The 21285-nt window shown below is 46.6% G+C and overlaps 1 protein-coding gene across 5 annotated transcripts; it reads left to right on the plus strand.

Annotated features, from left to right (window-relative positions):
- Positions 1-3877: 3877 nt before the first annotated feature.
- Positions 3878-21215, plus strand: MICAL1 (microtubule associated monooxygenase, calponin and LIM domain containing 1). Of its 5 annotated transcripts, none has more exons than XM_074310131.1 (26): positions 3878-4334; positions 5068-5123; positions 6165-6442; positions 6567-6774; positions 6935-7039; positions 7189-7293; positions 7723-7878; positions 8459-8559; positions 11399-11656; positions 12849-12964; positions 13215-13341; positions 13510-13594; positions 14636-14783; positions 15160-15350; positions 16512-16598; positions 16897-16937; positions 17050-17133; positions 17539-17695; positions 17968-18041; positions 18536-18833; positions 19236-19351; positions 19815-19928; positions 20118-20211; positions 20385-20484; positions 20708-20781; positions 20907-21215. In XM_074310131.1, exons 3-26 carry the CDS (start codon positions 6185-6187, stop codon positions 21053-21055), a joined length of 3246 nt encoding a protein of 1081 aa, XP_074166232.1. In that variant the 5' UTR covers positions 3878-4334; positions 5068-5123; positions 6165-6184; the 3' UTR covers positions 21056-21215. The 5 variants fall into 5 exon arrangements, with proteins under 5 accessions (XP_074166232.1, XP_074166227.1, XP_074166231.1 ...); XM_074310126.1 differs by having other exon boundaries at positions 3879-4334; positions 16512-16596; positions 16892-16937; XM_074310130.1 differs by lacking the exon at positions 5068-5123 and having other exon boundaries at positions 3879-4334; positions 16512-16596; positions 16892-16937.
- The last annotated feature ends 70 nt before the right edge of the window (positions 21216-21285 follow it).

Below are 21285 nucleotides of genomic sequence, written 5' to 3' on the forward strand. Positions count from 1 at the left end.
TTCAACCAAATTCACTTCAGAAATTCAGCAGAGCCAATAGGTTATCCCTTTTAGTAGCCCTAGATATCATTACATCACTTGGGTTGAGTACTGGTTGCTCCTTAAGAATGCTGGGTGAGCCAGGCTTGACTGGACATAAACTCTGGTCTCAACTTCAGTTCTTGAAGTCCTTGTATGACTCAGTCTTTTGAAGCTCACAGGTCATACATAGGGTCTAGTCTGTTCCATGTCTAACACAAATTCATGACTTCATGAGGACCCGAGTGGGGAAAGTAGGTCTCTGGCACTGGTGAGACAACTTCGAAACAACAGGATAACTTGTGCCAACTTCAGCTACTCAGCTATGGATGGGAGAGAGCTAGAGGCCTCTCCCCTCATAGCAATTGTTCTACTCTAAATACCAAGAAAAGGGCTGGTTCTCTGAATACTAAGGGAAGGGGGGAGGAAGAGCTGGTTCTTATTTTCATCTATAAAAAGAAAGAATTGGACTTATATGACAAGGATCCTTCTTGGAACCTGTAGTTCTTTCTATTCAAAAATTTATTTTCAATTAGAAAGCATTTACTTTCTCTCCTGCCTTCCTATCTCCCACTGAAAAAAAAAAAAAAAAGAAAAGAAAAGAAAAAAGAAAAGAAAAGAAAAAGAAAACTATGACAAATATGTTAGTGAAGCAAAAAAAAAAAAAATTTCCACATTGGCTATGTCCAAAAAAGTATCTAATTTTGCATCTAGTACATTATCCTCTATTAAGATGTTGTACAATGCTTTTTCATCATTTCTTCGGGCATCATGGTTGATCATTTTACAATCTTTCACAATTATCTGTCTTTAGAAAGTTAATAAATAAAATGTTCTGGTACTATTCATTTTGCAACATTTTTTTTATACAGCTCTTCCCAAGTTTCTCTGAAACCATTCCTTTCTTTTAAGGCACACTAGTATTCAATTACATTTAAATACTCCAATTTATTCAGCTGCTTTCCAACTGATGGGTACCCAGGGGACCTAAATCTATAATTGGGTATCACCTGTTGTGCCCTGCAATGCCACATAGCAGAAAACGAAACAGAATGAAACACAAAATATACAGTCTTCGATGGAGAATAATTTTTTTTTGTATAATTCAGAAAGGACTTAATTTTTATCCTCATGCTTAAAATGAGGGATTAGATTAGCTAATCTCTAAGGTTCCACCCAGATTTAAATCTCTGAACTGAAATCACTTTGCAAACTTCAAGGTTGCTGTGTGGATACCAGTTATAGACATTTGTTAAATTAGCCACTCTGGAGATCTTTTACAAATTAAGTTAAGTGAAACAAAAGCTAGCATTTTATATGCTGTGCTTTAATTGTAAAGTGCTGTTCATATGATCTCATTTCATCCTCACAAGCAACTCTGTGAAGGAGCTCCTGTTACTGTCCTCATTTTACAGATGATAAAATTTGCCAGGAGTCACAGCTAGTAAGTCTTGAAAGAGGATTTGAACTCAGGTCTTCCTGACTTCACACTCTATCCACATTAGGCAGCTAGTGACACAGTAGAGAGAGCACTGGTCCCAGACTGGACAAGTCACAACCATCTGTAAAATAGGAACAGCACCTCCCATGTGAGGTTATTGTGAGGATCAAATGAGATATTTGCAAAGCACCTAGCATAATGCCGGGCGTATATCTCCTCCTTCAATTATTTTTGTCAATCAACAAGCATTTCTTTCTGAAGCTGAACCTTGAAGGAAGCTTACAACTCTGTATCCAAGTGCATTCCAGGCCTGAGGACAGAGCATTGGAGCAGAAGCAGAATCTCATTGGAGATGGGGTGTCATGGACAGGAAACGCCAGTGGGGCAGTGTGGTTGGAGAAGCATTGGGTACGTGAGGGCAAGCAACAAGAAATTAGCCTCGGAAAACGAGTCAGACCCCCAGAGGGCTTTAAATGCCAGCTACAAGACAACTTCGGTTTCCATTTTGTTTTACTGGCCCACAAGACACATTGGGTAGCAAAACGTGGAGACAACTTGCTCCTAGTCAAACTGAGTCATGAGCCAAAAACCCGTGTTATTTATTCATTTAGCTGCTGGTGCTGAATAATCAGTTCTGAAAGACATGAGGTAGACAACACAAAATGAGCCATTATTAAGATGAGACTTTGGACTTTGTTTTTAAAAGCTTTCATGTTTGGATATGGGTGTGCCTAATAACCTTGGAACTCATTTCAAACTAAGTAATGAAATTGTGAAGGACTAACTTGGCCTTTATGGAGAAGCCAGGAAAGCTCTCTAGTTTTTCCCCACTTAGGCCCCTGGGCAACTCCTCCTTTTCGTTCTCCAGAATGGTAATGAGACCTTCCCACCCCCTCCTTGCCTACCCTCTTTTCTTCTCCCCCTCCCTTGCCCCCTTCACTTCACCACTAAATTAAGCCAAGCTGCCTTCGCTTGGCAGAGCAAAGAGTGTGTGCTTTGTGAGAGCCACAAAGCAAGTAACTCCCACGAAGCCCTGGCTCTCCAAGTGTGAGTCATGGCCCACTGGCCTTGTGATTTTCATATTTATGATATGACTGTCCATACTGTTAGATAAAGAGGTGAGAAATTTTGCGGCCGCGATTGTCAGAATGGAAAGCATTGGACTGCGCAGTCAGATCTAGCCCTGCCTTCCACCTTAAACACGAGAGTGAACCTTGCGGGGGCTCAGTTTTCTCACCTATAAAATAGGTCATAAACTCGGTCCTATTTTTCCCAGCAAGTTAACATTCCAAGATTCTAAAACCAAACTCCACCTGACGTTCAAAGCTGTTTATTCTGAGACATTTACCTTATTTATAAAGATAGATATCATCGGCAGACCACCTTTAGGTTTACAGAGCTTTACATTTACTTTTACATGTTATCTTATTTGATTTTCATGCTCACACACACCGCAGTGTTCTAATTTTATAAACAAGGAAGCTGAAACTCAGGCTGTAGTCAACTTCCCCGAGGTCTCTTACGTCTATCTGCAAACCCCCAGTGGTAGTCTGTGGGTGTTTTCTGCCCAGTTCCCTTGAAGCAGTAAAGAGATGCTTACTCATTAGCTTCCTGACCAGGGGGCCGAGCAGGGCCAAAGCTTGGGGGAAGATTGCCCTGGTCGGCTCTGCCCCCTCCCCTGTAAGGTCAGGAGGAAGCCCCACACAGCCTGGGCCGGAGGATATAAAGTGGCCCAAATATGCTGGTAGGAGCCCCGTGGTACTTCGTGGGGAATTGTCATAACCCATTTTTCTTTTCTGCGCTTCTTCCTATGACGCAGATAGCGCAAATATTCTCACCCCTTAGAGAGAGGAAGCACCTTGATTACTGGCTCAGTTTGTTCTAGGGGTAAGATCAAGCTTTTAGGTTGGGCTGCATTGAGACTCTGGGTTCACCTTGTGGTTTTTGTGATTTTGAGGTCTGGCTGGGCCTTTGGGAGTGGAGACGGCGCTTCCTGGTGTGGAAAAGTTTAGTTCAAACAGCATCTAAGATGCTTCACAGTTGTGTGACCACGGACAAGTGAATCACTGAAAACCGGTTTCCTCATCTTCAAAAATTCGTGAATTTAACTTAACGTGGTTGTTTTAAGGGGAAAAAATGTGAGTTGGTAAAAAGCCCCATTTAACGATTTCCAGTTAAATAGAACCTTTGAAGGGGGCGGGGAAAGGGGACGGAGACAAAGCTGGCCCGTCCGGGGCCCTTCCACTCCGTTCTTCCCGTGTCCTTCAGCCATCCCAAGCCGCGGGCTCGTGTTTGCCTTTCCTCCATCGCGGGATGTGGAGCGTGGAAAAGTTTCGGAAACTCCGAAGTGTGAGCGATTTCCTCTCCGGCAGCAAATACCAACTCCCACCCCACCCTGCAGCCTCCCGCGCCCCCAGCCGGCCTCGCCTTCCCCCGCCGCAGGGGAATCCAAGCGCGCCCGACCTCCTCCACTCCGCCCTGCCCGGGCCCGCGGCTCGCGCGGAGTGGGGGCGGACCTAGAGGTCGGCCAGCCCCGGCCTTTTTAAGTCATGAGATGCTTCAGGCGCGGATGATAAGGGCGACTGCTCTGGGGGAGGGAGGGCGCTCCAGAGTCCCCCGGCCCACACTCATCCCGGCCCGGTGGGAGGGTGGCGAGAGGGGCCCCGCGCTGCTCCCGCCCGGGCTAGCCGGGCTTCCGCACCGCTTCCGCGCCGCTTCCTCCTCGCTTCCTCCGCCTCTCTTCCCTCTGCGCCCCACCTCCCCCAACCCCGCCCTACTCCGCTGCCCCGGCCCCAGCAGGAAGCGGCTCCTCCGTCAGGCCCCTCCCCGGCCAGCCTGCGCCCCTCCATCCCGGCTCCGGTGCGCCTCTGCTCCGGTAAGTGACCAGCGGTGCCAGATGCGTGCCCCTCCCGCCCCCGCCCTGGTCCCCCTGCCGCTCATCGATGAGCTTGGCCGGGGCTCCTACATGAGGAGGAGGGGGGAGGCGAGGCGCTCCCCGGACGTGCCCAGCGCCGGGGCTGCACCCCGCGGGGCAGATGCATCTCTGCCGATGTCTTGGAGTCCGCGAAGCCCCGGGCCAGGCTGTGGCATCATAAGCCCACCCCCTCCCTCTGCCGTCTGTGATCCCAAGGAAGGGTCCATCCTTGGGGTCCCTTCTCCCAGAGCCCTGAAGGGGTCCCTTCCACCGCGCCCCCATCCCTGCTGGGACTTTGTCGGACCTCTGTCCGAGTTCAGGCTCTCCCCCACGCCCCAAGTCCACCCGGGGCTGGCCCCTTTGGAAGGCTCTTGTGCCTTGATTGCTTTTTACCCGTCCTGTTTCTCCACCCTGATAGCCGCCTTTGGCCTTCCGTACGCACCTCGGTGACAGCTGTGAACCAGGCGTCTGCAGGCGGAGAACTCTCTCCGTCCGGTTGCCGTTGGATAGCTACTGCCTGCCCACTCGTTGTGGGCATAATTCCTGAGGGGGCGGGGTAGATCCCGCGGAGTTCTTCCCCAAGGACTCCTTCTCCAAACAAATCCCCTCCACTTCTCAAACGGACGGGATCGGGGACTGTCGGGGCTTGCAGGAACCTAAGAGATCATTTAGTCCAAACTGCTCCCTTTTACAGAGAAGGAAATTGATGCCCACAGAATCTGAAGCTGGCCCAGCCAGGGAAGAACCGAGGTATCAGCCCAATTCTGCTTCTCTCCTTTGTTCCCCAATCTTGGCCCAACTCCTCTTCTCTTTCCTGGAGCTCGCTCCTTCCCAAGCTACCCCTAGCAAAGTGGAGGAATAAAGGGAGGTCTTGTTCTGGGGAGATTCCAGAGCTGGGGATTCAGGGCAGAGGAAAATTGGTTAGAAAAGTCTTCCATCCCTGCCCTCCTCCAGGGGCCTCAGATGAGCCTCAAGCGCACAGGAGGGAAGTGCCATGACCACAGCAGCCGCCGGATGGATGTCCAGTCACAAACTCTCTCCCCACTTCCTCTGTTTGCCTGATGCTTGAGGTGGTTTGGGGGGTTGTAGGTGGAGCCTGACGCAGGGAAGTACCTAACTTCTTCCCCTAAGTTGCTGGTGATCCGCTGCTCAGCATAGTGCCGGGGTGTCTGTGATGCTGTGATGTCCAGAGTGCTCTGGAAGTGTGGGATAAATATACAAACTTGCAAACTCATAAAGCCTGGGAATTTTGCCTCCTAATCTTTGTCCTTGAACCCTCCTACCCCTATTTCCTCTACCTCCTTTTACTCTCCTTGGAATTTTAAACCTATTTTCCCAAGTCCTCTTGTGGAGAAGAACTAAGAGCTCTCACCCTTTAGAATCCACACATACTTAGGGCTGTATTTGTCAAGTCCATGAGAATCTTTGAGATGGGGTCCTGCTCCTGAGGCTCTGGTTGGGGAGTGGGTGCGGAACACAAGCAGTCTCTTTTAAACCAAGGGATGAATAGAGCCCACTGTCCCCAGGACTGCCGATTTTTCATTTCCAAATTTGGCATCCCACTGAGAATCACAGGAAGCTGAGCTGTTTCTAGGGATCTGGAAAGTTGTGAGAGGAGGGGAAAAGGAACTGATGATATTGACTGGCTCTATGGAGCCAATCAGGGCTGGGATCTCTCCTCTGCCCCCTCTCCTCCCATTCTCTTTCTCCCCTCCTCCAGAAGTCCTATGGGGATGTGTGTGTGTCTCTCTGTGACTATTTCTCTCTCACCAATTGTTCCCCTTCCCCTAGATTCCCTGTTGGCTTCCTCCATGGCAACTACTGCTTCCCAGAATCCTGCCCACGGACTCTTTGAGAACTTTTTGCAGGCACAGCTATGCAAGGATGTGCTCAGCAGTTTCCAGGACCTCTGCATGTGTCTGGGCCTGAAGCCTGGTGGGAGGCTGTCCTTGTATCACAAGCTCAAGGCTGAGCTCAATTACTGGAATGCCAAGAGCCTGTGGGCCAAGCTGGATAAGCGGGCCTCCCATCCCGTCTATGAGCAGGGGAAGGCCTGTGCCAGCACCCAGGTGGGCAGGTGGAGATAGGGCAGAGGGCCTAGAGCAGGACATGGAAACGGGAAGAGCCACGAAACTGGGGGTGAGGGAACAGTCAGGATGGGCTCCTGACCCCCCATTGCTCCCTTCCTGGCAGTGTCTGGTGGTAGGAGCCGGTCCCTGTGGACTTCGCACAGCTGTGGAACTGGCCCTGCTGGGCGCCCGAGTGGTGCTGGTGGAGAAGCGCACCAAATTCTCTCGCCACAACGTACTCCACCTCTGGCCCTTTACCATCCACGACCTGCGGGGGCTTGGTGCTAAGAAGTTCTACGGGCGCTTCTGCACAGGCACTCTGGACCACATCAGTGAGTTAAAAGGGCAGAGGGCATCAGTTTCAGGGCAACAGGGGATCCCTAGTGATTGGACTGAGGTTTGGAGCTGGCCATGGCTTCTCCCTGCCCCTCATAACCCCTTCAGTTTAGTTTTTTCCCTATTATGTACTCACCCATCCCTCTTCTTTTCCAGGTATCCGGCAGCTTCAACTGCTCCTCCTGAAGGTGGCTTTACTGCTAGGGGTGGAGATTCACTGGGGGGTCACTTTCACAGGCCTCCTGCCCCCATCTCAAAAGGGTAACTTTGCATCCTTTCCTTCCATTCAGTGGCTTCCTTAGCTGTGGTCTCAGAAGAGGGACAGCTCAATCCTATTTTCTTCCTTCTTGGTTCTCAGCTTCTAGCCCCCATTCCTTATTTTCTGTCACTTCTCCTTCTGTCCCCCTTAGGGATCGGCTGGAGGGCACAGCTCCAACCCAACCCTTCTGACCAACTGGCCCAGTATGAATTTGATGTTCTCATCTCTGCTGCTGGCAGTAAATTCATCCCTGAAGGTGAGTGACTCCTTTACCCTAAGTATTCTTTGGCCAGCCCCTCCCAAGCCTCCCAAACTCCTGACTCTGAGCTTCACACACACACATCCCAGCCCCACTAAACTTTACAGGGTCACTCCATAGGGCAGTTAGGTGGTGCAGTGAATAGTGTGTTAGTTCTGGAGTCAGGAGACCCTGAATTCAAATCTGAATTTAGATAAATACTAGCTGTATGACCCTGCTCAAAGCACTTAACTTTACTTCAGTTTCCTTATCTCTTAAACGATCTGGAGAAGGAAATGACAAACCCCTCCAGCATCTTTATCAAGAAAACCCCAAATGAAATCAGGAAGAATTGAATATGACTGAAATACAATTAAGTAACATTAGGGTGACTCCTGTTCACTTTCCTTTGTTCACATCTCTTTCCATATTTCTACCAATCCCCAGGTTTCTCGGTCAGAGAACTGAGGGGTAAACTGGCCATCGGCATCACGGCCAACTTTGTGAATGGACGCACGGTGGCTGAAACGCAGGTGCCGGAGATCAGTGGTGTGGCTAGAATCTACAACCAGAGCTTCTTCCAGAACCTGTTCAAGGCCACAGGTCAGGGCTGCTTCCATCCCCTGGACTACCTACTGTCTGGGCACCTCCATCTGGGTTGTCATGGCACCTCCTAGTGCCAGGCTCTGCCACATAGTGCATGGCTGCAAGTATGAAGTGTGTGTGTGTGTGTGTGTGTGTGTGTGTGTGTGTGTGTGTGTGTAATGACTGAAGGAGCAGACCCTTTCTCAGATATAGATATAGACCCTTTCTCTGCTTACCTAGGATCTAGCAATGGTCAATAATTCAGGTGACAGGGCAGCAAGGTGGTGCAGTGGATAGAGCACCAGCCCTGAAGTCAGGAGGACCTGAATTCAAATCAGGCCTTCCTTTCTCCCTACCCCCTCTGCAGATGGCAAGGAACCAATATAAAAGACATTAATTTTAAAGATATGTACTGAATTAACTAAAAAAAAACAAAAAAAAAAAAAACAAGATAACAGTGGGCACTGCCCTCCTTTAATCCCAACTGGTAATGAGTTGAGGAAAGATTTGAAGATAAGAAACCTCAATCCTGAAACTCCCACCATTCAAAAATTGTACTCTTCCTCCTTCCTTTTCCCCTCCTCCTCCTCCTCCATAGGCATTGACCTGGAAAACATTGTTTACTACAAGGATGATACCCACTACTTTGTGATGACTGCCAAGAAGCAGAGTCTCCTTCGGCTGGGAGTGCTTCGTCAGGTAGGAGCACAGACAGGGACGGGACCTGGATGTTCTGGGGAAGTATAGGACTGAGGGAGGTAACTGTGCTTGCAGGATTGGAAGCAGCGCAAGTAATAAGGAGATGGAGCTGAGTTCAGGGTTATGCAGGTGAAGTGGAATGAGCTCACCATCCAGAGAGTCAGGGGGACCTAAGTTCAAATGTGCTCTCACAACATTCACTGGCTGATCACTTAACCCCAATTGCCTTGCAGTAAAAATAAAATAAATTAAAACTGCAATAGTAAGTCCTGAAATAAAATAGAATAAACTAACAAATATGATATTTGGTCCTCATAACCACCTTTTATGATCAATCAATATTTATGAAGTGCCTACTGTGTACCAAGGACTTGCTAAGTGAAAAAAAGAAGAAGAGGACAGGATCTGCCTTCAAGGATCTCTATCTATCCATGGGGGAAAGAAAAGAGGAGCTGAGCCCTTGTGATAGGGACCTGGGGTGGGCACAGGGAATGGTGGAGAAGTCAGTGACAAACGTCCCATACTAATGCAGCCAGCAGAGAAATGAGGTGCTCTGTAAGCTGGCTCTCTTTAAGTGGAGGGTTGGAGTACCTGGTTCCACCTTGTAATCAGAAGGACAAGGCTGATGAGATATTTCAGGATGATGAGTTTATCTCAATACTGCGCTTCCAATAGACTTGTGATGAAGAGAGCCATCCACATCCAGAGAAAGTACTATGGAGACTGAATGTGGATCAACACATAATATTTTCACTTTTGTTGTTTGTTTGCTTGGGTTTTTTTCCTCATTTTTCCTCCTTTTGATCTGATTTTTTCTTGCATAGCATGATATATGTGGAAATATATTTAGAAGAAATGTACTTTGGATTACTTCTCTCTAGGGGAAAGAGAAGGTAGAGAAAAGAGGAAGGGAGAAAAATTTAGAACACAAAGTTTTGCAAGAGTAGATGTTAAAAATTATTTGTACATGTATTTTGAAAAATAAAAAGCCATTATTATTTATAAAAAAAATAATAAGCTTGCTGGGTGGAGAAGTTAGGAAGACCTGAGTACACCCTGGACAAATCACTTAAATTTTCCTAACTTTAGTTCCAGGATTATACCTGGTATGCTATTCATCTCTCTCTTGTTTTTTTATTATAAACTTAATTATCAATAAAAAATAAATTTCATTATTCTAGGAAATGCAAAAATAATTTGTATACAAAACCATAAACCTTATATATACATTTTAAAGTATATATTAAATTTAACAAGGTACTCACAAAGTTATCTTAGGTCCCCTTATGAAACTCTTTAATTTTCTACTATGTATTGAATAAATTTTTAAACTTAATTTAATTTACTTATTTTATTGCTCAAGTGTTTTATTTTTCCAAATACAAAAATAATTTTCAACATTCATTTTTGTAAGATGTATGTTCCAAATTTTTCTCCCTGTTTTCCTTACCTTCCCTCTCCCCAAGATAGCAGGCAATGTGAAATAAGTTAAATATATGTTATTGATGAACTTTTCTTTCTTTTTTTTAATAACCTAATTTCTCCTGATGAATAGAAATTCTCCAACAAATAAACCTAGGCAGACATAATCAGCACATTGCCCAACTTAAAAAATGAGTGTATGATACCTCTCTAGTGGGCTGCTAGGGGGCATGATGGATAGAATGCTGGAAAGATTACTCAGGAAAACTGAAATTCAAAGCCTGCCTCAAACATTTACTTAACGTTATCATCCTAGACAAGTCATCTATCCTCTGCCTCAATATCCCCATCTGTAAAACAGGGATAATCATAGCATCCATCTCTCAGGGCTGTTGTGAGGATCAAATGAGATAATATATATTAAATTAATAAAAATTAATTTAATTTAATTTTTAATTAAAATTAAATATTTTATATTGAATGTGTATTAACTTTTTAAATACACATTTCTTTATGAATCATGTTGAGAGAAAAATCAGAACAAAAGGGGAAAAAAAAAAAAGCACAGGAGAGGGAAAACAAAACAAAACAAAAAAGTGAACATAGTATGTGTTGATTTACATTCAATTTCCATAGTTCTCTTTCTGGAAGCAGATGATGTTTTCTATCCAAAGTTCATTGGGATTGCCTTGGATAAGATAATATTAACAAAAGACTTAGCACAGTGTCTGGCTCATAATAAACACTATAAATTTTAGGTGTTATTTGAAAAGCACTTAGCATAATGTCTTTCCCATAATAGACCCTTACAAATTGCTGGCCCCATTTCCTTCTTCTACCCTCTCCAGCTTTGCTTCCTTCCCCAAAACAGGAGACACGCTTCATAGTAATAACTGCTGACATTTCTATGACTCTTGAATGTTTGCAAAGTGCTTTGCATCTCATTTAACCTTGAGGGTTGGAGGATGGGGGTGCTGTTATCATGCTTATTTTTAAGATAAGGAAATGGAGGCTGAGAAAGATACATAACCGAGAAATATCTGATTTGGACTCGGTTGTTAACTCTAAGTCTACCTTGTAGCTTCATAATTAGGATTGCACAGAGTTCTATAGTTTTTTACAGGGATTTTCTACTTCACTTTAACAACAAATGCACATGCATGATATTTTAGCAGATGGGGTCCTGGGGGTGCAGGAAGCAGGGGATCTCCAACACAGCAGTCAAGGAAAGAGCCCAAGATTGGACTATAGATGAGTGGGTTCAGATCCCAGCTTTTCCACCCTCTGGGGTGTGATCTCAGGCAGCTCTGGACCCTAATTCCTTTCTTCTGTGCTCAATGACTAGACCTGGTCCTAAGATTTCTCCCAAGTGTAACTCTCTTGCTGATTTTCTGGATCTTTAATTGCATGCCTCCAGGACTTTGCAGACACAGATCAGCTCCTGAGCAGTGACAACATAGTACCAGAGGCCCTACACCGCTTTGCCCGTGATGCTGCTGACTTTGCCACCCATGGCAAGCTAGGCAACCCTGAGTTTGCCTGTGATGCCCGTGGCCGGCCCGACGTTGCCGCCTTTGACTTCACAAGCATGACAAGGGCAGAGAGTGCTTCACGAGTTCAAGAGAAGCATGGGGCTCGAGTGCTGCTGGAGCTAGTGGGCGACTGCCTGGTGGAGGTGAGGGGCTCTGCCTGATGATTATAGGGTAGGGAAGAAGAAGGGAGAGGAGGGAAGATGCTCTCTCTGGCTCTTGGGATTTAGAACTCTTTATACATGGGCCTGCATTTAGAGAGAATGTTGAGGAAACTCTTTAAACATGGACCTGAACAGATGGAGGGGATATTGAAGAAACTCTTTAAACATGGACCTGAACAGATGGAGGGGATGTTGAAGAAACTCTTTAAACATGGGCCTGAGAAGATGGAGAGGATGTTGAGGAAACTCTTTAAAAATGGGCCTGAGCATTTAGAGGGAATATTGAGGAAACTTTTTAAAGATGGGCTTGAGCATTTAGAGGGAATATTGAGGAAACTTTAAAGATGGGCCTGAGCATTTAGAGGGAATATTGAGGAAACTTTTTAAAGATGGGCTTGAGCATTTAGAGGGAATATTGAGGAAACTTTAAAGATGAGCCTGAGCATTTAGAGGGAATATTGAGGAAACTTTAAAGATGGGCCTGAGCATTTAGAGGGAATATTGAGGAAACTTTAAAGATGGGCCTGAGCATTTAGAGGGAATATTGAGGAAACTTTAAAGATGGGCCTGAGCATTTAGAGGGAATATTGAGGAAACTTTAAAGATGGGCCTGAGCATTTAGAGGGAATATTGAGGAAACTTTAAAGATGGGCCTGAGCATTTAGAGGGAATATTGAGGAAACTTTTTAAAGATGGGCTTGAGCATTTAGAGGGAATATTGAGGAAACTTTAAAGATGGGCCTGAGCATTTAGAGGGAATATTGAGGAAACTTTAAAGATGGGCTTGAGCATTTAGAGGGAATATTGAGGAAACTTTAAAGATGGGCCTGAGCATTTAGAGGGAATATTGAGGAAACTTTAAAGATGGGCCTGAGCATTTAGAGGGAATATTGAGGAAACTTTAAAGATGGGCCTGAGCATTTAGAGGGAATATTGAGGAAACTTTAAAGATGGGCCTGAGCATTTAGAGGGAATATTGAGGAAACTTTAAAGATGGGCCTGAGCATTTAGAGGGAATATTGAGGAAACTTTAAAGATGGGCCTGAGCATTTAGAGGGAATATTGAGGAAACTTTAAAGATGGGCCTGAGCATTTAGAAGGAATGTTGAGGAAATGAATACTCGCCTACCCACTATGTGCTTTGTTGTTTCTTGTTACTTCAATGTCCCTCCAGCCCTTTTGGCCTCTGGGCACTGGTGTGGCCCGTGGCTTCTTGGCAGCCTTTGATGCAGCTTGGACAGTGAAGATGTGGGCAGGGGGTGCTCAGCCCCTAGCTGTTCTGGCAGAGAGGTAAGCCTGGGGCCAAGGACTACCATGGGGAAGATGGAGATGGAGAGGACATTGGAGGCCGATAAAGGGGTAGAGATTGTAAAGTAGGGGCAATGGAAATAAAGTTTTCAATGAATCGAGACTGGTAGACGGGGAACAATGTTGATGGGCTCTCCATGATTCTGGAAACTCACCAACTACCTCCATACTCATCACTCTGCTGCTTACTACCCCGGTCCTTAACCCTCCCCTTATTTCTTTCTTTCTCCAGGGAGAGCTTGTACCAGCTCTTATCACAGACATCCCCTGAAAATATGCATCGAAATATATCCCAGTATTCTCTAGACCCAGCTTCTCGATATCCCAACTTGAATATCCGCTCTGTGAGTCCCCAGCAGGTCAGTCACCTTTCTTATCTATCACCTGCCCTGTTGGTCCCCCAGTAAAGAAAAGTTCAAGTTCATGATGGGCTGAGCTATGGACAGAAAGGGATTTAGATTAACCTGGGTGGGTAGTGGGGAAGGAGGATCAGTCATTTAAATAGTCTAAAACTGTACCAATTCTAGGTAGAAGATCTTTATGACATAGGAGGCAAGGACCTGGAGCGGAAGAAGAATGACAAGACTGATTCTGCCAAGCCCCCTGCTCCTGGTGAGTGGGCTGTGCCCTCTGTTGTCTATCTGTGTTGCCAAGTACTTTGCCCCACTTTAACCATCCCTATTCTGAAGAATAGTGAGTGGCCCTGCAGAACACTGTGGCCCAGATACCATTCCTTGCCCTGCTCCTCCCACTTCCAAGAAAAATCCCTTTCCTTCTTCAGGCCACCTTCCCTCCTTTCTTTTCTTTCTAATTCCTGCCAAATCAGAGGCTCCCCTGATAGGACCTGGAGTTAAGTCTTCCCTGGCCCTCTTCTTCTCCCATCACCAGTGCAAAGGCAGTTCAGATGGATGCCCTCCTTTTATACCCTGATGCCAGCAAGGTGGCCCATGTACCCTAGGAGGTGGGTCTTTAGCCTGTCTCAACAAAGAGCTCACTCTGACCTCTGCTGTTGCTAAAAATGCTATTAAGGAGAGAGAGTGAGGGTGGAATAAAAACCCAGTGAGTTTGAGGTCAGAGGACATGAATTTAAGCTTAACTTATACTACGTTATTAAATGTGTGAAAAAATAATGATGATAATGACAATAGCTAGCATTTATATAGTACTTTAGAGTTTGTAAATCAATTTACATTATCTTGTTTGATTCTGAAAGCAACCCAGTGAAATAGGTTGTTATTATCCCCACCTTGCAGGTGAGGAACTCAGGCTTGGAGACATTAAGGGTCTTAATCCAGGGTGACCCAGCTAGTAAGTGTTTGAGGACCCAGGTCCTCCCTCCCATCTCCAAGTTCAGCGATGTCTCCACCATAGCATCTGGCTGCCTAGGTATGACTATGAGCAAATCACTCACCTCCTCTGTACCTCAGTTTTGTCACCTATAAACTGGGCAGCGAGACCTTATGTAAGAGAGCACTTGGCAAAGTGCTGCAGACAGGAGGGATGATGGTGGCGATGTTAGGTGTCCTTTGCCCATCAGCTGCCCTCTCTGCCCTATGCTCAGAGCAGTGCCCATGGTCCCTGCTGCCAGGACCCTGAAGAGCCTTGTCGGTTGTGATTTCTGTGAGTTCTGATGACCTTACCCCTTCCTTCCAGGACCAGCGGGCACCCAGGAGGAGCTGCTCTTGTGGTGCCAGAAGCAGACAGCTGGATACCCGGGGGTTCGGGTGATGGACTTCTCATCCTCTTGGGTCGACGGTCGGGCCCTTTGTGCTTTGGTGCACCGTCTCCGACCCACTCTGCTGTGAGTGACAAGCAAGGGCTGCTCTTGGAGAATGGGATGTGCAGAGGAATTTTGGGGGGTTTCTATGAGGGTGGTTAGCAGTCTTGTTGGATAAATAAGACCCCTCCCATTCAGACCCCCTTGTGCACCCTGCCTTATTCTGTTTAATTCTGCCTAAAGTTAATGTCTGTAACTCATTTAAGGGGGAGGAGGAGTTCTCTGCTAACCTCCCCCCCATCTCCTTTCCCTCCTACTCTCAATGTGGCCTTTCCCCTCCCCTAGCTGCACAAATTCCTTTGCTCCCCATAATTTTTCCTCCCCATTTCCTTTTCCTTTGTACTTTGATGACTCCATTGCCCCTTATTATTTCTGCCTTTTCTTTTACTCTTGTTCCTAGTGACTTCTCAAGCCTGCAAGGGGCTGGAGCTCTGGAGACCACAGCCCTGGCAGTAAAGCTGGCTGAACAAGAATTGGGTATTTCACCAGTGATCCCTCCACAAGTGCTAGTGGCTGGAACTGATCCATTGGGCCTCATTGCCTACCTCACCCATTTCTACAGCGCCTTTGGAAAGGCTCCTCCTAGCCCAGGTATCTCTGTAAGGCCCTGCGGTCATAGGAATGAGCAGGCGAGCCATTTTTTCCCTCAGTTCCTTCATCTGTAAAATGAGGGTAATTATTCTTGTACAGCACTTTCTCAATGTTGGTATCGCCAACTCTGAGCTGCCAAATAGGGCTTTCACCAAGGCTGGCAGAAAGATTATGATGATGATGATGATGATGATGATAACAGTTAGTATTTATATAGTGCTTCAAGGTTTGCAAAGCACTTTACCTCTTTACCTTGGATTCTCACAATCACCCTGTGAGGTAATTGCTATTTTATTATCTCTACTTAATAGGTTGGTAAACTGAGGCAGACAGAAGTGAAATGACTTGCTGAGGGTCACACAGCTAGAAACTAGAACAAAGGCCTCCCTGGTGTTCTATCCTCTGCATCATCTAGCTGTTATTGTAAAGAAATTATTGTTGTTCAGTCATGCCCAACTCTTCATGATGCCCTATGGGATTTCCTTGGCAAAAATAATGGAGTGGTTGGCCATTTCCTTTTCCAGCTTATTTTACAGATGAAGAAACCGAGGCAGACAGGATCACAAAGACAAATATGTCTGAGGTCATATTATTAAACTCAGGAAGATGAATCTTCCTGACTTCAGGCCTGGCATTCTCTATCCACTTTAAATGTTATCTTAAATGTTTCTAAAGAAATGCTTCCTAGGAGATTAATAGAATTCTAGAAAATGATAGATAGATAGATAGATAGATAGATAGATAGATAGATAGATAGTAGATAATATAGATATAATAGACCTCTGGAGAAAATTGAATAGGGACAAAAAGGAATACACCTTTTTCTCAGTAGTACATGGCACCTACACAAAAAGTGGTCACTGCATTAGAGCATATCTCATAATCAGATGCAGAAAGACAGAAAAAATTATATTCAATAAAGCACCAGGGAGAGACAGACTAAAAACCAATTGGAAATTAAATGATCTAATTCTAAAGAATGAGTGGGTCAAACAATAAATCATAGAAAGAAATGCTTTCTAGAGACCTTAGAGAGAGGGATGATAATAGGAGTGAATCCTCCTTCAGACTTCTTCAGGGATCGGGGGGAAGACCCAGGCCGGGATGGAGTGAGCAGTAATTCTCTGTGCTGACGGCCACCTTGTCTGTCTTTCTCCTCAGATCCTGTCAGCTCCCTGTCTAAAGGGACTTCTGGGGCTGTTCTGTTCCTGAGCAAACTGCAGAGGACTCTACAAAGGAATCGTTCCCGGTTGGGGTGATGGAAGCATGGTCTTTTTAGTTTTATAACGGGGAGTTGAAAGGAATAGGGGTGGTCTTTGACCTCTAGTTCCTTTGAGGGGTTCCCTGTGAGAGGAACTTCGAGGGTGCTAAGTAGTTAGAATCTAACAGATCACAGAAAGCGAGCCTCTCCTTTTACAAATGGGACACCAAGGCAGAGAAGAAGCGTGTTCACAGATGTGGGGAGGATTGTTAGACTAGGGGGTGAGGTAAAAGGACCTGGAGGAGGGTAAGGGCAAGTCCTAAGCCAGTTGTGGATTTTTCCAGGAGAATGGAGAAGATGGTGGCGGCAAAAAGCCTCGATTAGAGGTGAGAGCTTTCCATCGTTTTTTTAACCTCATCCTTTATGTTCGCTATCCCTCACTCTTCTCACACCCTGTGGATTCCTCCTTTCACCCTTAATGTGTGAATGGTCTTTCAGACTGAGTCCAAGATGCCAAGTCCCACTGAGCCCACCCTCCTGAAGCCGGGAGCTCCGCTGAAGCCTCTGCCAGCCGACTTAGAGGTGAGCGCTGAGGCTTCTGGGCAGGTTTGGAACAATAAGGGGCAAAGCGAATAACAAATGGTGTGCAGAACCACAGGAGCAGTGAGGTGGAGTGCAGGGCCTGGAGTCAGGATCACTCACTTTCCTGAGTTCAAATCCACCTCAGATACTTACCAGGTGTGAGACCCTGGGCGAGTGGAAATGGCAAAGCATTCCAAAGTCCTAGCCAAGAAGACCCCAAATGCAGTCACAGAAAGCTGGACAGGACTGAAAAACTGAACAATAACCTAAAAGCATATGTAAACTGGGCCCAGAACCTGAAGCAGTTTGGACAGAACCAACCTCCAATTGCTCAGAGGGTCTCCGGGCCAGGTCTGAATCCATCATTCTCTGTCTTTTTGTTCTTACTATTTCCTTGGGAGGTAGGCAGAGGCCGGTGACTTGTGCTCATTGTGTGGGGAGCGTCTTTACATCGTGGAGCGAATCTGTGCTGATGGCCGCTTCTTCCACCGAAGTTGCTTCCACTGCCACAGCTGTGAGGCCCCACTGTGGCCAGAAGGCTACCGGCAGCACCCCGGGGATGGTGAGGGGCTTGCTGGGGGCTGGAGGAATTGGGGCAGTAGGCTGCGGGGTTTTTTGCTATTTTTTTGCTAAAAAGGAGCTTTCCAGGGATAAGTTAAGTCAACACTGCTTCCATCTCAATTTGTTTTCTCAATGCCGTCCATTCCCTTCCTATTAAGACTCCCAAGTTTGGGGCTGGTGGGTCCCTGACCCCATGGGAATGATGGATAACTGGACTGATAGATCCAAACTTCTGTCAGGTCATACACACCCCACACCCTTTCTCATCCTCAGGCCACTTCTACTGCCTCCTACACTTCCCTCAGTCTGACAACATAGATGTCTGTGATGGAGCCCCCAAACATCAGGTAAGAGTGACAAGTGCCTCAGGGCAGAGGATGGTTTTGAATGAATAGACAGTTTCTTCCCCATATTTTTATTTCATTAAATCTTTCCCAATTTACATGTAATAAAAATTTTAATATTCATTTTTTAAAATTATGAGTTTAAATACTCTCCCTTCCTCCTGCCTCTCCCCCATCCTTCTGAAGGCAAGTAACTTTGTATTAATTATACATGCAAAGTCTTACAGGACATATTTCTATGCTCATCATGGTGTAAAAGAAAAAATAGGCTTAAAAAAAAATCCAAAAAAACCAAAGTGAAAAAGTATGCTTCAGCCTGCAATCAGAGTGTCAGTTCTCCCTCTGGAGATGGATCGCATTCTGATGAACTTTATTAAGTGGTGGATTTATGTTAAGTTTCCTGTAGATTGTCTCTGGGGTCAATGCTGAGGTTCAGGTTAATGCTTGTAAAGAGAGGTCAGTCTTAAGTAAACAATTTTTCATCTTGACTCTTCCAGGAACCCTCCAGCAAGGATGAAGAAAAAGAGCATGAGGCAGTGTCCCCCAGGGCACCGGCAGCCCCCGAGGAGGTGGAAGGTCCTCCCAAGCTGCCTTCAAGAAAACTGATCAGACTCTCCAGCCCTGAGCGCCGGTCTCTATCATCCCTTAACTTCAACCCAGATGCGGAGATGGAGGGGCCCCCCAAACCTCCCCGAAGCTGTTCTGCCTTGGCCCGCGAGGCCCTAGAGGGCAGCTTCTCAGGCTGGGGAGTGCCTGTGCAGAGGATACAACAAACCTTGCTGTCTTTTCCGCCAGGTACCAGCTAACCACAATGGGGAAGGGCTAGGGTGGGGAGAACTTGACCAGAGTCCAGTGCACTGGTCCAGGTTGGAGCTTCCCGTGAGAAGCAGGCCCAGGGTTCTACACATTCCCCGTGGACCCTCCCACGACACTCAAGGCCACTGAGGAAGTAAGCAGAGAGATGCTGGCTTGGCTCCCTCAAGACAGAGCCCAGGGCTTTCTTATCTCACACTCCACATAAAGTTGAGCTAGCTATGGATCAGAGTTATTTTCTGTTTCCCACCTGAGACGTGCTTCAGGCAGCCCATCCTCCAGCCCACTGCCCCATGCATAAACTTCTCTACTGCGGCTTGGCTGATTAGTCTAGAAATGAAGTCCTCTGGCCTCCAGCCACTCATCTGCCCTTTCCCGGTACAGAGCTCCTTGGCCCCGTTGCTTCAAATGTGGAGGAAGAGGAAGATGAGGGAATCTCTTCTAGTGAGGAGGAAGAAGTGGAGGAAGAAGACCTGGTTTTAACCTCGGATGTAGAAAAGGTGAGTGGAGAAGAATTTCAGGTAAGATGTACCTTGTGACATAGGAATGAGGCGGACTCCATCAGGGCAGGGACTTCCACCACCAACGCTGACTGCATCTTCCTGGCCCTAGAAAGGAGGTAGGTCCGGTGTCTGGACTCACAGCCAGCATATATGAGCCCTGATTCCTAAACTGCCTTTCTATGCCCTAGACCCTCTGCCTTCAGGACACATTGTGGGTCTGTGAGAACAGAATGATTGCACTCTTCAAGGAATTGACAATCTTAGTGGAGACAGAATGTCTTCTTATTCCTTTCAATGCAAAAGTTCTCCTTCTTCCCCTTCCCAAGGTCCATCCCTCACTTACCCAAACTCCATTTCCTCTTCCCTTACCGCTTTCTGAGAATCCATTCACTAGGGATGTCAGGCATAGATACCAGGCCTGCCCCTGGGCCCATTCCTGACCTGCTTGGCCCTGTCACAGAGCTTACTGAACTTTGCCAAGAATTCGGGCACCATGGAGAAGTACCCAGTATGGAGGCAAACATTGTTGCGCAGAGCCAAAGAGGCAGAGATGAAAAGGTTCTGCAAGGCCCAGGTGAGACCTACATGGGGCAAAGAGAAGAAATGGAGGAGCAGGGTTTGGAGAAAGAGGGAGGGAAATGGGGGAGGGCAGGGAACAGGAATAGGGATAATCCCTGCTCATTCCTTAGGGCCTACCCTTTCCTTCCTGACCCTCATGTCCTTTCCCCCTGCAGTTCTATAATTCCTATGTCTTTTACATTAGACCGTTCAGCGGCGTCTTGATGAGATCGAAGTTACCCTTCGAAAATTGGAGGAGGAGGGCAGGAAACTGGAGTCTGCTCTAAGAGAAAAAGAGAGTGAGTGGAGGCCAAGAGAGGGGAGGGGGCCCAAGGAGTATACCCTTTGCCTCTCCCTTTCCGGCAAGCCCTGTCTCTGGTTCCTTATAGCTCAGTCTATTTCTCCTGCAGTAATCTTGTTTCTTGGTATTTCCTACTATTCTCTATGTCTTCTCCCTTAATTTATAACATAGGTTCCCCAGAAGAGGAGAAGAAACTATGGGTAGAAAAACTGCTTTACCTTGTTCAGAAGAAGAACAATTTGGTAGCAGAGGAAGCTGACCTTATGATCACGTAAGCACATAGACTGGCAGGCAGTGGGGTATGTCATATGCAATTTGGGCGTCTGTAGCTTTGTTCCTGTTTTTCTCTTTTGGGCATCTGTAGCTCTGTCCCTGCTTTTCTCTTTTGGGCATCTGTAGCTTTTCCTTGCAATTTGGGCATCTGTAGCTCTGTCCCTGCTTTTCTCTTTTGGGCATCTGTAGCTCTTTCCCTGCTTTTCTCAACTTCCATGTAGGGTTCAGGAGCTGGACTTAGAAGAGCAGCAGTGGCTGTTGGACCAGGAACTGAGAAGCTACATGGACAGAGAAGGTGAGGAAGAAGGAAGGGAGGTTTCCCAAATCAGGGGCTCCTTTCTGGTGGATGGTGGGACCCTAATTGTGAGGATGGCAGCGATTCACGTTCACCTTCTCTAAGATCTCCTTTGCTTCTTTTAGAGACCCTAAAGACAGCCGTGGAGAAGCAAACCGAAGAAAATATGTTGAAGAAGCTGCTGGATGTGGTGAAACAGAGAGATGACCTGATCCACTTCCGTGAACAGTATCGCCAATTTGAACTGACAGAGGGGACAGGAGACCAAGGCTGAGGGGTCCCTGCTGCTGCCTTCACTGCCAAATTCCTTCAAAGTGCTACTTGGGTTCCTGCATGTAACCCCAGCTCTGGATTCCACGGCACTGGCCATGCTCAACTGGGTCCCACTGAATACCCACCCAGTGGGTACCAATAAAGGTCCATTAGACACAGGATTTAGGCTGGCTGCAGTGGTCTGCTTGGGATAGGACCTGGGCTTACAGAAAGAGCTTCCTTCTTTACCCT

The sequence above is a fragment of the Sminthopsis crassicaudata genome, chromosome 4 (genome assembly GCF_048593235.1).
Source record: "Sminthopsis crassicaudata isolate SCR6 chromosome 4, ASM4859323v1, whole genome shotgun sequence".
NCBI lineage: Eukaryota > Metazoa > Chordata > Mammalia > Dasyuromorphia > Dasyuridae > Sminthopsis > Sminthopsis crassicaudata.